Genomic DNA, 18127 nt, shown 5'->3' on the forward strand with positions numbered 1-18127 from the left:
TAAAACGCTTATATATTTCCCTATCTATAGCCTTATTCGCAGCCTACTAGGCCTATTAGGCGGCCTACTAGGCCTATTAGGCAGCCTACTAAGCAGCCTACTATATAGCCTACTAGGTAGCCTACTAGGCTACTTTATAGGCAGCTCGTTATATAACCTATTCCTTAGTATATTAGGCAACTAGCTACACAGTCTCTTCCTATACTTCTAGGGTCCTTTAGGCCTTTTAGGCGGTAGTAATAATAGTAGGGTAGACTAATATATCGGTTACTATAGGATTCCTATATATCTAAATATAGATATCACATTCTGCCTTAGTTAGGAGGTTAAGGGCTTTATTAATACTATCCAGAAGGTTAGCATAGATTTCGGCCAGAGTAGGGGCCTTAGGGACTCGTATAAATATATTTATTAGGGATTAGAGCTTTTTATTACTTAGAGGGTAGAAATTAACTAGTTTCTATTCCTCTTATTAGGTTAGGAAGCTACCCTTTTTATAGTGGTAGCGCCTAGATATAGATCTAGCTAGATAGCTAGGTATCGGATAATAGGCTGCCGCTTAGGATCCCCCTAGGTTATATAACCTAGTTTATAATAACGTATACTCTAACGATATATAGTCTAGCTATATATAGTATTCCCCCCCCTCCTACTATATAAGGGAAGGAGGGATTAGGTCATATATAGCCGTTATATACCTTAGTATTAGTTAGGGGGTATATATCTATAGATACCTTTATAGCCTTAGAATCTAATATTAGCTAACAATAGTTAGTTTACCAACCATTCTCTTACTATTCTCTAGTACCGGCTACAGTAATATAGCCCTAGCGCCCTCTTTATCTTATAAGGGTTCAGGAGGGTATACAGGAGAAGCAATAGGATAAGAATCTACGATACCTAGTATTTAGGTCCGCTGGATTATATATCGGGATAGTGCAAGAGGGGCTGACCTTACCTTAGCCATATGGCCGCGGTTACCATCTTATACCTCCCTAGGCCAATATAGGAGTTAGCTTAAACCGACATACTACTAGATATAATATAGAGAGGATCGCATGGTTTCTATTAGGTTAGGTAAGCTAACGACTAAGTACAATCTAGTATAGGAGTTAGGAGTACCTAAGTGTGCAGAATAGTCTGTACGGGACCGCACGGGCACGTAATGGTCACATGACGAGGCACGTGCTCGTATATGATCACATGACAGGGGTCTGGGATCACAATATTAAGTAGTTTACTAAGAATTATAGGATAGTAAGAGTAAAGATATCGGTATATTATCCTAGATCTAATAATATAGTAGAAAGGGTAATACAAATACTAAAGGATATACTTTCTAAGTTAATAAATAGCTATATAAAGAATAATAAAACTAGCTAGATATAATAGAGATAGTGTCCTTATTTCTATACTACTCTTATAGTAGACTGTATCACAGTTAATACTACTACTAGGATCAGCCTATACTTCTTTATTTTTAGAATAGATACCGTTATTCTAGTTAAACTTAAAGTTCTAATATAGAGTACACTACCTTAGTAGGAAGTTTAAGACTGATCGGATCTTATTATAATATAGGTTAGGTAGCTAGAGAGGAGAGAGAAAGATATAGAAGAAGCTATTTAATATATAAATTGTCTAAAAGAACAGAACGCTACTTATTTTAATAATATATATTAAGTTAGATAAAGACCGCTAGTAGTAGATAATTTTATTTTACTATATAATACTCTTAAAGTAGGTAATATAACATTAACCTAGAAGCTTTAGTTTCGATAGCTAGGTCTATATTAAGTCTATAAAGTTAAAGGAAATAGATCTTATTCCTTAAAAGAATTAGATAGGACTATTATTAGGTATCTTACTAATATAAGTAGGTCTTTTAATAGAGACCAACTTAAATATTTCTTTATTTATAATAACGATATACCTATTAAGTAACTTCTAAGAAGATATACTATAGAGAGGCTACAGAGAAATATAGATAGTATATAAGATAGAATAATATTTAAAAGGTACTATTTATTAATAATAAAATACTAATTAAAAGAAGAAGGGGGAGAGAAGTTTTAGTTAATATTATTCCTTTAATATATTATACCGCTCCTTTATATATATTACATTTAGTTCTATTCTTAGGGGTTTATTTTTCTATAGAAAAATAAGCTTACTACTTTTATCTAATATTTTTCTTTATTTAATATTCCTTTTTATTATACTACTATTAACTATAGGATAATCGATTTCTTTAAGGGGGGATAAGAGTACTTTTTTTACCTTCTACTTATCTATACTCTTTATTATTAATACTTTATTTTTATTTCTATTTTATAATATATTCTATCTCCTTAGGGGATTAAAGAGAACTAGAAGTATTATCTTAAAAGCTATACCTTTAATATCCTAGAGCCTATAGATAAGATATAGAGTAGAGCTATAATAGTTACCCTATAGGGCCTTTCCTTTAAAGGTAAAACTATTACCTTAATAGAAGAAGTGGTTACTAAATTATAATATTAAGATAGGGGGGAAGTATACTAACTATTAGCTTAGCTACTAGGAATTTTATTAAGAAACTATAATTATATAGAATAGCTCCTCTATAAACTACTATAATTTATTAATAAAGAAAGGCTATAGGAAGGATAGAAGAATTTCGATAAATTTTAGGACTAGTAGAAGAAGGCTATTAATATCTAAGAATATAAGTAGGCCTACTAGGCCTATATTAATAGGGTATAATAGAGGGCTATTATCTAATAGGGTAATCGAAATATATAGGCTCTATTCGGATACCTTATAATAAAAACTATAGCTAAAGAAGTTAGTAAGTTTATTATAGTAAGGATTAGCTACTAAGATCTAAGGCTTACTATTAATAATAAGATTATATAGCGCTAGAGCTATTAGGGAAGGGGTATCTACTCCTACCTAGTTATTACTTAGGGAGATCTTAGATAGGTATTTATTAGGAAGATAGTAATCCCTTTAAAACGTAAGGAACTATAGGATCTAAATATATAGGTTAATAATAATAGGTTTTACTATAAGGCTAGATCTAGAAGAGATCTTCTAGATATAGATAATAAGGTACCTAATAAATTAGAGAGTAAACTTAGTAAGCTCAATAGTTAATAGTTTTCTAATTATAAACGCGAAGATAAAGATAAGGGTACTAGGGATAATAAGGTTACCAAAAACGAAGATAGTAATATAGAGGACCCTTTACTTCTTTATTAGAATAATACTACTATTACTATAACTAGAACCTAGATAAGAAGAGCTAGACTATATACCTACTATATATAAGAGAACCTAAAGACAACTATTAATAGTATCCTAAATAAACTATAGGGAAAGTTAGAAAGGGAAGTATTAGTAGTACTAAGACTTATTAGTAGATATATATATAATAATTTTAGCCTAGATACTATTTACTAGAACTATACTATAAAGCTCGTAGAAATACTATATATATATAGTAATATAAAAAGCTATAGGGATCTTATAAGGTAACTTAGCTATACCTATAGTTACCTTAAAGATTAGGATAACCTCCGAAGGGACTATATAGAATAGTTCTATAAAGTAAAAGTAGATAAGACCCTAACTATCTACTAAAATAACGTAGTACCTAATATTCCCCTTATCGTATCTTTTAATAATATACCCTAGCTATCATTTATAAGTCTTTATAAAAGGATTATACCTAGATATTAATTTAACCCCTATATCCTCTACTAGAGTATAGTTAAAGATAGTAGTATAGTACTACTATAGCTTTTCGGCTAGCTAAAAGAGAATTTTAATAGTATATACCCTAGTAGGATCCTACTACTAATTTATAATAAATTTAATATATATAAGTACTATTATACTACCTACTATAGTAGACCTTACCTTAGGTAGTTATAGAATATATAGTATAGCTTAATATAGTAAGTGGTTAGATAAGACCCTACCTACTATACCTATTATATATTTTTCTAATTAGATTATATATAGAAACTAGTCTTATTTCCCTACTATATTAAGAGTACAATATCTAGGGAAAGGATATACTTCTAATATATTAATATAAATATAAAGGACTAGATCGAAATAGGAAGAGCTAGATCTATCCTCTAAGGATTAGTTTCACTAGATAATAAAGACTATAGAAACTATACCACAATTTTACCTAGTATATAGTACCATCTTACTACTTAATAGACTAATCTTTAGTAGTAGGCTGCCGCAGACCCTATTAGCGAAAAGGTTACTAATAGATTTATTTATTAGATTAACCCCTTAATATAGATAGTAGTAGATATTAGGAAGTACTAGATAGACTAGGTTAATTAAGTCTACTAAGTAGGGGATATATAACTATCCTTACCTACTCTTCTATATAGATTAATAGGGCTAGTAACTATATAGAGATAGACTATTTTACTATAGTTTATATAAATCTAGGATAATTATTCGATATTAGATACTCCTAAATCTAGTTCCTAGGAAGACTTATCTATTACCTATAGGGAGCTAATAAATACTAAGAGGATACCCTCTAGTCTTACTAGCTAGTAGTATAGCTATATTCCCTTCCCTTTCCTAGCTACTATTTACTTCTATACTTAGTCTACTATCTTATAAGGATTGATAGTATAGACTAAGTAGAGCTCTCTAGTAGTAATCTTAGAATTTAATATACTATTCGGAGAAAACGAAACAGCCGCTATAGTATATATCTAGGACTAGAGGGTAAGGGTATAGCAGGAATATATAAGGTTATTTAATATAATGTAAGAGATAGAAGAGAAGGTTTTTAGGATAAATTCTTTCTTTCAGAGACATCGTCTAGGTCTTCTACCCAAAGCAGGCGGCTATAATAATAATATAGATACTAAGTTTAAGGTTATTAATAAAGCGATACATTGACTAGGGGATAGTTAATTTCTTAGGGGGGGGTGGTATATAGTAGGGAAAGTCGGGATACCTAGTTTAGTGGCCTTATCCCTTAGGCAGAGAAAACGAAAGCCTGGTTATCAAGTAGAGTCTCGGGGAGTAGATAGTCTAGAAGGAGTATCACCCCTAAAATGAAAAACGAGTTGCGAGATATTTGTGCGCTAGGAGATTATATACTATGGTATAGTCTACGTGATCCCTATGCTTACTAGCTGATCGTCCTGGATGGTTGGTGTTGTTGTGTCGTCCTCGTCTTGCCTGCATGGCCAGGCTGCCCATCGTGCATTTCCCTCTTCATCATATATTTCAGGTAGATAAGCATAAGAACTCATGACTATGTGATTCAGATTATCATTATGCAACAAGAAGCTCAATCAAATGAAGCTCGCTGGGGCAATCCTTTGCTAGGACAGCTAGCAGGCGATCTCGCCGCGGCAGCAGCCTCGGCGTCCTTAGTGACACCCGCGGTCGCAATTATTGATAGGTTCGTCTCGATGTTTCCAAGCGCGATGATTTCGCGCTAATACATACCCTCAGAGCGCTTGTCGAGCAAGCTGCCTTCAAACAACCCATTCTCCGCGGACTTCATCGGCATGCGCTCGCGGCCCTCCGACGGCCGGGTCTGTTTGTTTTCCAACGGCCATTCGGTATTGTCTGGGCCCTCTATGCGGCAACCTATTCCGTCGCAAATGTGACCGACACAATCAGTCACAAGCTTGAGATAAGCGCCGCGGGGACGATCACATTTGCCACGACGATGATGGCCAACGTGCCGCTAGCGCTGTGGAAGGACATCCGATTTGCGCAGGAATACGGAACCGGCAGGGGTCCCGATGCCAAGACATTGACAACAAACACTCCAATCTCTGTACTCCAGAACAAATCTTTGGCACGAACTGCAGTTGCTATCTTCCTCGCACGAGACGGTGTGACTATCTTTGGGTCATTTACTTTGGCCCCGTGGTTGTCGGATGCCATCCCCGACCGCTTGATGACTCATCCCAACGCAAAGCCGATCATCACCCAGTTGACCGTGCCCGTCTTAACTCAGCTGGTTGCTACTCCGTTACATTTATTGGCATTAGATATGTACACACGGCAATATACTATGCCCTTCCTAAAAAGGGTGAAGCACTCGCAGCGATATCTTCCCTCGTCAACTTTGTTGCGTTGTGTCCGTATCATTCCTGCGTTTGGAATTGGGTGCTTGACGAATATAGAGTTGCGATCTGCTCTTCATGCCAAAGTCTCAGGTTGAATTAATTATTTATCTCATTATCAGTCCATGTCCTACATGAATGGCTGGGGCATTCTACCTGCGTGGCGTTCAGCCCACCTTTCTCGGTATCACTGACATGCGCCAGAATCTCCGTCTGGTAGGGCGTCTCTCGTGCAATTTGCACAGTATCGAAGACAGACTTCGACTGAACAAAAATATCATCGATCTCCTCGAGTGTACGGCCCTTAGTCTCAGGACAGAACAAGTAGAAGAACACACAAGCAAAGGCGCTAATACATGCGTAGACAATGTAATACCGCCAGTGGATAGTAGCGAACCCGACTGGGCTCACCTCTGCCAATACGAAGTTGAAGAGCCAGTTTGCTGCAGCAGCCATAGCAGTAACTTGAGCACGAGTTTTTAGCGGTGCGATCTCTGCGGCGTACATGAATGGGACAAGGAAAAGCCCAATGGGGAAGCAGAAAAGCGCTACGAAGTAGAACAAGAGTGAGGCGCCAGCCATGGATGTGTTTTTAAGATCACTTGATATCCCAGCCAAACAGGCCTGGGCAATGGTCATACCGGCAGTCGCAGCAATGAGCAATGGACGACGTCCGACGCGATCGATGAGTAGAACGGCCACGCCTGTAGCCAAAAATTGCCAGATTTGCAGACACCCAGTGATAATTCCTGAGAGTGTACCTGAGTATCCCAGGTCGCACTGGAAGATAATATCAGAATAAAAAGTGATGATGTTGACACCGGTCATCTGCGCTAGAATATTTACACCAACAGCGATAACTGCACGGTGCAGGTGGCGGTTCTTCGTGAGCGCGAATGGCGAAGAGGAGCCTGCTGATTCGGCGTTCTCGTCAATTTCAAGTGACTGTCGGATATTTTCCAGCTCCTGTAAGACATACTCAGAGTCGACAGGCACATTTCCCATGCGGGCTAAAACTTCAGATGCCTCCTCGAGGCGTCCAACACGTGCGAGCCACCGAGGAGACTCGGGTAGCAGCATGATACACCCCACAACAACGAGACCAAAGAAGCCTTGAGATGCGATGGGCAAACGCCAGCTGACCGAGCTGTCACTGACATAGGAGAGTCCGAATCCCAACCATGCTGCGAAAACAACGCCGCCAATTGCAAACCATCCCTCCAGTAGCACCATTCGTCCACGTTCCTCTGCTCCAGATGACTCGGAGACGTACATTGGGATTGTAGCGGTAAAGCCACCGACACCAAGACCTGTTCAGTTACTGGTTAACTTATTGCAATTTGTTCAATGATAGGGGCTTTACCAGTAATGACTCTGCCAGCAATAAGTTGACCGAGTGAGAAAGAACTTGCTTGGATAGCTATACCAACGAAGGCTATGCAACCGGCAAGAAAGATGGTCTTGCGACGACCGAGTCTGTCACCTAGAAAGGCGCAGGAACCTGCCCCTATTGCGCATCCAACTTCATATATAGCGACCGTTGTGCCTTTTAATGGTCAACATTGCTCTCCTTAACATCTGTCAGCCGATTCATCCGAGTAGATACCTTGGATTTTAGAATTGTGAGATTTCTCACTACCAGTAGTTTGAACGGTATCGACTTGAGGGAATACGGCGATGAAAGAGCCCAGTATCAACAGACCATTGGCAATTGCCTGATCATAGCCCTGCAGTATGAATCCGACAGCCCCAATAAGACTGATTGCGAGGCTCAATGACTTGCCTTTGAGCTTAGGGGCCATAGCGTCCACTCTAAAGTCTCTTGTCGGATGAGTTCCAAATCTTCAGCTCACGATTCCAACACAGGGGAGAACACTAAAAATGAAAAATTACGTTACTCCATACAACGCCCCACTTAGTAGATCCTGAAGCGGAGGGTCCCAGACTAAAGGAGACGGACTACCTGGGGCTTCCAGAAGAAAGACAAATCTGCCAAGCTTCGGACCTTCACTGAATGAGCCAATCAGCTTCGCAGATTTGACGGTAAGTGGAGCTCAAGTTTCTTCAAGTTTGGTGAAGTACAGCGCTAAGAAGTGGCTGGCCAATCAAGTTCCGAACTATCAGCATCCGTGGCCCCGGCCTCCGTAGTTTCTCCGCATTCTCATTCCATTTATTATTGCCTATAGTCAATATTTCATGTTGATCTTCCCTCGTTCCCTATTAATACCTCAAATCCACTTCTCCCCTAGTTCGTAGGCTGTATGCCATAATTTAGGACCTTCGTGTCCAGACCAGAGGGCTATGAGCCTGAAACGTTAGGTAGCAGTGAGCTACTAGCACCTGTCATGTTCATCATCAATCACATGACTTTTGTCACGATCTGCATGATTGTCCATCACGTGACTCTATAGATCGTTGACACCTTCGTTCCTTCCTCTTTGGTGTTTGCCTCTTTCCTTTGTTCTTTCCTTTTTAGGGTTGTCGACAACCTTATTTAAGCGAGACATTCGAGTTTTGCATCGTTTGCAGGAAAGCCAGGTATATAAACAGGCTGATTCCCACTTCGGAACTTACTTCTTCTTTCTCTCTTCATCATTTTGAATCAACCACATCACAGAGCAACCCCTCCAACATGTTATCGTGTCCATCACATGACTTGTCTGCTCTTACTGTCTCTTTTTCATCTACTTGCATTCATCCTTCATGCAACCACCGCATCACAGGCATCCCTTCATGGCACCTGTCATGTTCATCATCCATCAATGACTTGTATGTTCTTGCTGTCTCTTTTTTTTCATATACTTACATTCATCCTTCAGACATCCCAACCACATTCTCCTTCCATCTTCCGTCTTCCACTTTATGAGGTTCGTTTCTTCTTGTCTGTGTTGTGACCTATTCTTCATCTTCCCTCATCATGTTCTATGACTTGGTTAACACCTGATGACATGACGCTGACTGTACTAGATATGTATGCTCAACCACATCTGCTCAACCACATCCAGCCTTGCCGTGAAAGGTTTCGGCTTCAGGACTGGCAGCATGCTTGCAACAACAGCAAACACAAAAACAGAAACAGAAGAGAAACCCCCCCTCGAACGATTTCAATCATCCACTTCAACCATCCACTTCAACCAACCATCAAACAGCCTTGCACATTCAATCAACTATCCACATCAAAGTATCCACTTCCGTCAATCTTCAACCAACAATCTACATTCGACTACTACAATGCTTCGACCTGAAAGAGGAGGAATGAAAAGAAACGGTCTTGATCGACTGAGTCTCCGCAGGAGTGTCTCTGAAGGAGACTTCTCGTCGGGAAGAGGTTACAGCGTGTACCCAATTAAAGGAGACTCTCAAGACCGTTTGCTGTGGTGGTAAAAAAAAAAGGTCGCCTCGACAAGCAAGTATCAATATTCAAGCATCGACATCCAAGCATCGACATCAAAGAACCACATCCACATTCTACTCATCCACTGTCTACTCATCCACTTCAATCATCCACTAATCAACCACTTCAATCCACTTTAATCAACCTTCAATCAACAAAATTCAGATTCAATCACCCATGATGCTTCGACCTGAAAGAGGAGGAATGAAAAGAAACGGTCTTGAACGACAGAGTCTCCGCAGGAGTGTCTCTGAAGGAGACTTCTCGTCGGGAAGAGGTTACAGCGTGTACCCAATTAAAGGAGACTCTCAAGACTGTTTGCTGTGGTGGTAAAAAAGAATGGTCGCCTCGACAAGCAAGCATCAATATTCAAGCATCGACATCCAAGCTCAACCGCATTCAACAACCATATCCAAGCTACACTTCAATCAATCTTCACTCAACTATCCATATTCAAGCATCCACTCCAAGCAACCATATCAAGCAACCACTTCAAGGCAACCACTTCAATCAATCCAAGCATCCACATTCAAGCATCCACGTCAATCAACCTCAAACAACCATCCACTTCAAGCAACCACATCAAACAACCACTTCAAGCAACCACGTCAATCAACCTCAAACAACCATCCACTTCAGTATCCACTTCAATCATCCACATTTAAGCATTTCTATCAAGCAACCACGTCAATCAACCTCAAACAACCATCCACTTCAAGCATCCATATCAAGCATCCACTTCAATCAACCACGTCAATCACCTCAAACAACCATCTACTTCAAGCAACCACATCAAACAACCACTTCAAGCAACCACGTCAATCAACCTCAAACAACCATCTACTTCAAGCAACCACATCAAACAACCACTTCAAGCAACCACGTCAATCAACCTCAAACAACCATCCACTTCAGTATCCACTTCAATCATCCACATTTAAGCATTTCTATCAAGCAACCACGTCAATCACCTCAAACAACCATCTACTTCAAGCAACCACATCAAACAACCACTTCAAGCAACCACGTCAATCAACCTCAAACAACCATCTACTTCAATCATCCACATTCAAGCAACCACTTCAAGCAACCACGTCAAGCAACCTCAATCAACCATCCACTTCAAGCATCGACATTCAAACAACCATATCCAAAAAGAAACGGTCTCAAACTACAGAGTCTCCGCAGGCTCTAAAATAGACTTCTCTTCGGGAAGAAGTTACATCGTATACCCAATTAGAGGAGACTCTCAAGACTGTCTACTGTTTTGGTAAAAAAACACTATCGCCTCGACAAGCAAGCATCGACATTCGAACTTCCACTTCAAGCTTCCACATTCGAGCTTCCACATCGAGCTTCCACGTCGAGCTTCCACTTTCGAGCTTCCACTTTCGAGCTTCCACTTTCGAGCTTCCACATTACTCGACTATCCATTTGACCACCCACAATGCGTTTCCTTTTAAGAGGAGGAATAGATAGACTCAAACAACAAGTGTCTCTGCAGCAGATTCTCTCTATCATTACAATAGCCTTGCTCCATTCGTAACATTCCTTGTAGCAGCCTATTTTGTAGCATACATACATAGTCGTTTCTATAGAGGCGTAAACCATAGCTAAAAATTAAACTCAGGTAAATCAGTAAATGAATCAATTGAAAACAACTCAATGCAAGATCTTACGTTAAGCCTCATTCACATAGTGGTCAGGTGACCACCCGGATAGGCCCCCTTAAATAGTAACTCTCTCCCTCTTCGCACCCAGCACTACAACGTAGTCTCAACATAAACACCTTGTACTTTATACACGTATACGGAAAACCCACGGTTTTACCCCAGAGAGTCACACACAATCATGGCCGTCCCGTCTGACTTATACCATATCGCATAACTGACGAGGTTTGGTGGCTTAGCGCTTAACACTGTGTCTGAGCTCTCTGACCGCATGCAGATCTTTACCTAAACTTATCTCTATACACATCAAATTCGAGAAACTCAAGATATAAGCCAGTGCAATACATTGATCATAAACTCATATACTATCGGATACGCTATGAAGATGGCGAAAGAGAAAACGTCAACTTGGCTCTGCGGAAAACCTCCGCCTTCAACGCCCGATACTCATTATCTGTCCGCAGAACAGCATCACGATTCTCAATTGCTCGACGCAGAAGATAAGCCAGACATTCACCCATACCTCCCCAAGTCGAGCATTTATAAACCTCCGGTGTCCCATCGCCGTCATTCATCTGGAGCAGCGAGAAGCTAACTTCATCCGACATACCATGGAGTTGGGCGAAGCGCACAGGCACGGTGGGCAAGCCCGATGTGACACGATGCTTATAGAGTTTCTGGGCAGCGACCACGCTCTCCTTGTTATGACTTGCCAGGAAGAGATTTACTGAGGGGAATTCGCGGCTGCCCTTGTCTCCAAATTCCCCAATGTTCTTTCTCAGCGCCCCCTGAGCAATCATATTATAAGCGTTGTCGGTGTCTTCTTTCGTGTCGTGGATCAGGGACCGTTCATCAGTGGCCATGTATGCGCCCCTCACGAGCTTGAGGCCGAGAGTGAATCCATCTTCGCTTGCCACGGTTAGATGGTTGGCCAGTGTCGCTGGTGTGCTTTTGAGGTAGGCTTGATAGGTACTGTAGATGGTTGCATAACCGTCGCGGTTGTATTTGCGCATAAGTTCCACAGCGACCCGTGCAATGCCCTTTTGGAAATGCTGAGACTCGGCATCGACGAGGATGCGAACCTTTCGGTCTTTGGCCTTGGTGCAGATCTCATCCAGTGCATCCATCATTTGCTGCGGAGGCAAATCTCCAGCAGCGAAGGCCTCGGTGGCTTTGATGCCAGCACCTGTCAATCTTGTAAATGGTCAGTCGGTACTCCATGAATGGGTGGTGTGAGAGTAACTTACTTGACTGCGAGGTAATCTTCTGCCTCTGACATGTCGATGGTCTCGACTGTTCCTTTCCGCCAAGCTTCGATGCTGGGACATTGGGAGACCGGAGCATTACTTGACACGTTCCCATCCTCGCTTTTCAAAGCAGCAACGCCCTGTCCGTGCTGAGCCTGAGTACTATGATCAAACACAGTCTCAGCAGCGTATGTCAAAATCACACCGCGGAAGCCCATATCTTTCATTTCCCGGATGGTAGATCTGCATTCTGCCTCATTCTCTCCGGCACAGAATTGGTTGTAGAACGTTTTCTTTAAAATGCCATGCAGGATCGGATTCCGATCCACATCAAAGAGCCAGATTCTGTTGGGTTTGGAGAGGAAGGACATAAAGGAAAGCGCGGGTATGAGGAGGAATCTCTTCGACGATATCGTAGAGACCAGCAGAGATCTGAGCAAGACGTGCGCGGGTAAGATAGAGAGAGGCGGTAGTGGGGGGCTTGGACCAGTCTTGACTTGTGCCTGTGCTTGCAATGTTGAAGTAAAGCGCAGTGTCGTGAAGGCATGCACATTGCTCGTTCGAATGCATCGCGCAAGAGCGGTTACAGGCTTTCCGGGAAATAAGGTACGCATCTCTGTTATGATGTTATGATGTTATGACTTTCGACTGCTCATTCTCAATTAGACGAAGGGACCAGCTTCTTTATCCTTCAACAATATTCCCCGCGTATAGTACCAGATAGTATATCGGACAGGCCTCCGGTGCTTTTGATAGCTGATGAAACCCACCATGCGGGGTGATTATCGCTGGTGCTGGTCAGTCTCTCCACAAGTAGTAATGGAACCCGCAAAGCGTATTCGGAAGACCGTTTTTATTGGTGATCCGGATCATTCCTTCGTGGAATGTCTGTACGGAAGACTCGCCGGTGGCGGGGTTGCTTGTCCATGTTATCAACGGTATGCCTACCGACAGTACCTATTTTTTTATCAAGTGACACAAAGATAGACTGAATTGGAGCATGTGCTGTCAACTGATCATTTAATGTTGGTGTGCGGATTATTGATATCTTATACAACTCATGTTTTCCGATGTAGATTTGCTATATAGGCTAAAGGCGAAGAGAGAATACTAACCACAGCTACAATGATGCACTTATCAGTAGGAAGATATCATTCATTCCTATATATAGGTATGTAACCCTTCGTCCATTCTTCCTTATCCGCTAGCTTCCAATTTCCATTTCGAGTCTAGCATACTGAGAGCAGCCTACACATGGTGCACTAGACAGAAATTAAGACCACTGTTTATTGTCTTCTTTCTACAAAACCCACTCATTACCAGCATTAGAAATCCTCCTCGAAGAAGCCTACAACAAACCGATATACCTCCGACCCTCCCTCGAGCTCGCCGAGCCGGGCTCAACAATGCCGTTCATGGTTCTCAGCGCGCAGTTCAACATCCACTTACATGGTAGATAGAGCTCTAGTGATTTCTTTTCTAGAAACAAATACATTCCGTGGTAGAGTGGTGAAGATCTACTAAACAAAAACAGAGACTGTCCCTTCCGACTAGTTCCCTACAACTCCCTGAACGAGCAACAGCATTGAACCAGAACCCCAACTTTCGCCGCAAAAGCATTCGGATCCTTATTCTGATCCAAATTCACCAAAGTATGATTTAAATTACGATGTTTCGCTTCTTCACCATGCACAAACATCATCAATGAATGTATACAGCGTTAGCCTGGCATCTGTCAGTACTCAGTTGTCATCTCGGGAGCCTGCAAGCTCTCTCATCCAGGCATATGACCATTCTCGAGGTCATGGATTGCCTTTCAGTATGTGATCATAACTTCTTCTTCTTCTTCTATATATCCCACGAAGCGATGACAGATCTGAGGCGGGGTGAGCCGAAGAATACCTACATGCCGATACACTGAACTACGTGAGTCGCTAAATATAACTAATTAGTAAAGCTTTTCTTATCTATGCAGGTGTAAAGCAAGCCCAAATTTGAGAATCGTCTGATACCAAGTTCTGCATGTGCATAAAAGGCGATGTTGGACGAAGGCGGGTGAGATGCCGAGGCTCGTCGGGAGGTGGTCCCGACTGAGGCCTAGACATACAACTGGTCAGCGACGACTTCATAGAGTTCTGACTGATAATTGCAACCCATTTCGGTCTGTTTAACTGGCTTCTAGTCAAGTTAGGAGGCATTTAGTATGTAGCGGTGTGGGTTTGATTTGAGTCTAACCGAATACGCAACTTCGCTAGACGATCAACGGCGAGTATCAAAGAAACTCAAGATTCTACGCATTTTAAACAACCTAGGAGATACGGTGCTAGATATATGGAAGAAAGCCGAATGATGCCCAAGTAATACCATTTTTGGGATAAAAGAGTAGAGATATTGTAAGTACATGCAGGAGAATGCCACACCAGAAATGAGAGGCCTGATAACCAAAGCATGTAGATATACATAGCTATGAGTTTGAGGGGGCCGAGGAAAAATGCCGTGGGTCTGGACGCGTCTGCGTTGTGAGCTAGAACCGAATTAGGCGACATTGAAGTGGCCTCCCTAGAGATTCCACGTGCCTTTGGCCAAGCATATCTTTCAATTGAGTCTGCAAATTTGGGATCTGCGGGTCCACGCATGCTACGGTGCATTAAGGGCTCCGATGCGCGGACCGGTCAGAGAAATCCGGTTCACTTCTGCGCCAAGCGTCATTTTGGGCATCCATACCGGGGGGTTGGGTCCGGAGTTGGTGCGAGAGCGGTGGTGGCAGAGCGTTTTCAGTGATCAGCCATTATCAAACAAGGGATAGGCTACCACGCTGCTAGTTTGGTGAAAGTCGTGTGCATTGCCGGTCAATGACTGTCGTAATCGAGGCCATGACAGCAATGACACATGCAGGAGATGATATCAATTTCGAATGTAAAACGATCGGTGCCTAATAACTTTGCGCCGATACCGCCGCGGGCTTGAATAGGTTAGCGATTCGTTCAAGAAGATACGGGATGTACCAGCGATTCCATGGGCGATAATCCAAAGAGGGGTTCCTTACAGGGCTGTTCAGCATGCTGTTGCGCTTGTTTCGGCCCTTCTTGATGTGGTTTTTCAGGGCGGTTGAGTCCAAGGGTTTGAGAAGTTCGAAGCTGCAAAGAAGTTCGCCAGAGACTGACATGATAGCGCCCCAATTATCGAACTCGCCGCAATACTGTGAAAAGTCAATAAAAGTCATAGTAAAACACGAGAGAAGAGAACCTACGTTGGGAGCAGAAAACACAGTCACCAGAATACGATCCTGGTAGAACTCATATCCGTCCTCCACCACCATGTGGGCACGGCAAACCAGGTCGAAGTCGTGACGCTGCAAAAAGTCCATGATCACCTTCTTTCCGAAGCAGTAGCTGACACCACGCTCATTAGGTTCCCAATCTTCCTCCATATCTGCCGGGTCACTCCACACAAGGTCGTTCAACAGACCATAGTCCGGCACGTCGGTGGGGCGAGCAATGCCGCGAATGTCGTCCATATGCGATAGACTAGGAGAGAGACCACCATGAACACAGAAGATTTTGCCGGCCACAATCGCAGCAATCGGAAGACAATTAAACGTATCGATGAAGGTCTTCCAGACCTTGATGTTGCAGCGACGCTTGCACTCATCATAAAACCCATACACACGGGTAACGTTGGCACACTCATGGTTTCCTCGAAGCAGGAAGAAGTTCTCGGGGTACTTGAGCTTATAGCACATCAGCAGAAGGATCGTCTCCAGACTTTGCTTGCCTCGGTCGACGTAGTCGCCCAGGAAAAGGTAGTTAGAAGCGGGAGGGAATCCACACATCTCGAAAAGTCGAATAAGGTCGGTATATTGGCCGTGAACGTCGCCGACAATCTTCACGGGAGCAGACAGCTCCAGCAGAGCAGGCTGCGACAGGAAGAGCTCGCGAGCGGCAGTGCAAATGGCGGTAATCTCCGCATTCTTCAGGCAGACTGTTTTGGTAACCTTGCTAGAATACCCGGCGTCCAGGAGTCGCGAAATCATGTCGTCCAAATCAATGGATTTCAAAGCACCCATACCCATCCCGGGAGATCCAGAAGTCTCCAGAGGGGCGTTCAAGATGAAGTCCAAAATGGGATTCAGCTGGTTCTCTCGCTTCATCAGAATTGATTCACCAGCAACCGCGGAGGCCCCGGTGGGGGGGCCACCAGTAGGAGGGTTATCTGACACAAGGTCGACTTCGCCGCTCTGCTTCATCACATTTACATCCTTGTGACCTCGTTGCAAACTGGTGGAAAGCGAGGGAGACGGCGGGGGTTGGGGGGTGCCGGGTCGCGACGCGTCCTCGGAACCCGGCGAGGGGAGGCCGGCATTAGAGCCAGGGCGGCTTCCGACGGACTTGAGGGATCCCGCATCGGATTTATCGGTCTGGCTCTCAGTACGGGAGAGAGCAGTGGTGGAGCCCCGAGGGCTATCGGAGCTGCGGGCCCCAGGGATTTTGGATCGGATCGAGCCGCGGAACGAGCGGAGAGACTCTTTGGTGTCGGACTTGGAAAAGGAAGGGTAGGACTGCAGAGTGTCGCCCGAGGCGTTGCCCTTGGAATGCGACTGACCCATCACTACAAGGCTGAACTGCCAAGCTTGAGTTTGCGATGGCCGCAGGAACGATGGAAGTCCGAACTGTTATGCCAAGAAACCCCTGTTGTGTTGCTGGAATGTCTTGGCCCGAGCTTCTGCAATGATACAAAAAGCTTGGAGCGACTCTGCAAGTGTGCAGCGGTTTGTGTGAGGACTGATTATCACTAATCCAACTCTGATCGGAACTCTGAGGAACTCTGAGGAACACGCGGAAGGCAAGTGCGAGACGTGAACACAGTTACAAGACGAATAAAACGGACGAGATGGCGATGTCAAACTGCAGATCCAGGTAGCTGACCAGAGGTTTGGTGGTTGATGCAGGTCGAGCGGTTTTCGGAATGGTGACAAGCTAAAGATAAAGGCGGAAGGAGGCTGAGGAAGCTCTACCGAAAGTTAGTCTCTTGCACGAGACAATGCAGGTGCGGGATTGCAGGGCTGACTCCGCAGAAACCCAGATGGCATGTGGAGGTATTGGTGAGATGGGAAAGAAGAGAAAAGGCAAGGGAGGTCCTTGAAAGGAGCAGAACTAGGAATGGTAAGTTCGCGGGTAGGGGAATGCGTCATTATGTACGGGGTTGAAAGGGTAGTCGTCCACGTAATAGGCCACAGACACACCCGGGGATATAATTTACCTCCAAGAGAATCCAATGGGATGAGATCTCACAGAACAGGGCAGAAGCTCCCGGCCAGAATGAAAACAAGAAAAGTAAGAAGGGGAGGAAAGTTGTAAGTCAAGAAAGTCAAGGGAAAGTCGTAGAGAGAGGTAGGGAAAAAGTACTCCGCCACCGCTAGCACAGCGAAAAGGTACTTTCCGGGTACAACGTTGGCTGTTTCTGTGGTTTCCGTTTCTTGGGCCGGTCTCGATCGGGCTGGGGGGATTAGGTCAGCCGGAGTATCTGCCGGGCCGGGATATATAAAGAACTCGGACAGCTGCCTGATTGAGGAAGCGAGTCGGAGAGAGTCTGGACTGAGAGAGTCGGCGCTCTGATATATATACTGAAGACCTATGGATTCGGGGGTAGTCAATGATCAGCTTTAATCAAAAGGTTATTTATCCTTTTGGGTTATTAAACTAAAAC

The 18127-nt window shown here is 43.2% G+C and overlaps 4 protein-coding genes across 4 annotated transcripts; 1 reads left to right on the forward strand and 3 right to left on the reverse strand.

The window, feature by feature from the left end:
- Positions 1–5306: 5306 nt before the first annotated feature.
- N7518_006570 (uncharacterized protein) lies at positions 5307–6208 on the forward strand (the record flags this gene model as incomplete). The annotated part of the gene is made up of 2 exons (XM_057187497.1): positions 5307–5434; positions 5488–6208. The coding sequence occupies 2 exons, from the start codon at positions 5307–5309 to the stop codon at positions 6206–6208; spliced, it is 849 nt and encodes a 282-aa protein (XP_057039200.1).
- Positions 6209–6245: 37 nt separating this feature from the next.
- On the reverse strand, positions 6246–7912 carry N7518_006571 (sugar porter family MFS transporter; the record flags this gene model as incomplete). The annotated part of the gene is made up of 3 exons (XM_057187498.1): positions 6246–7420; positions 7474–7656; positions 7717–7912. Coding segments are annotated over 3 exons (1554 nt in total), but the record flags the coding sequence as incomplete, so codon positions are not given.
- Positions 7913–11551: 3639 nt separating this feature from the next.
- N7518_006572 (proline dehydrogenase family protein) lies at positions 11552–13035 on the reverse strand (the record flags this gene model as incomplete). Its single annotated transcript, XM_057187499.1, has 2 exons — positions 11552–12368; positions 12422–13035. The coding sequence occupies 2 exons, from the start codon at positions 13033–13035 to the stop codon at positions 11552–11554; spliced, it is 1431 nt and encodes a 476-aa protein (XP_057039202.1).
- A 2318-nt stretch (positions 13036–15353) lies between these two features.
- phzA (putative serine/threonine protein phosphatase) lies at positions 15354–17027 on the reverse strand (the record flags this gene model as incomplete). The annotated part of the gene is made up of 3 exons (XM_057187500.1): positions 15354–15383; positions 15468–15620; positions 15672–17027. The coding sequence occupies 3 exons, from the start codon at positions 17025–17027 to the stop codon at positions 15354–15356; spliced, it is 1539 nt and encodes a 512-aa protein (XP_057039203.1).
- Positions 17028–18127: the final 1100 nt, after the last annotated feature.

The sequence above is a fragment of the Penicillium psychrosexuale genome (genome assembly GCF_028828465.1).
Source record: "Penicillium psychrosexuale strain IBT 29551 chromosome Unknown utg000004l, whole genome shotgun sequence".
Lineage (NCBI taxonomy): Eukaryota > Fungi > Ascomycota > Eurotiomycetes > Eurotiales > Aspergillaceae > Penicillium > Penicillium psychrosexuale.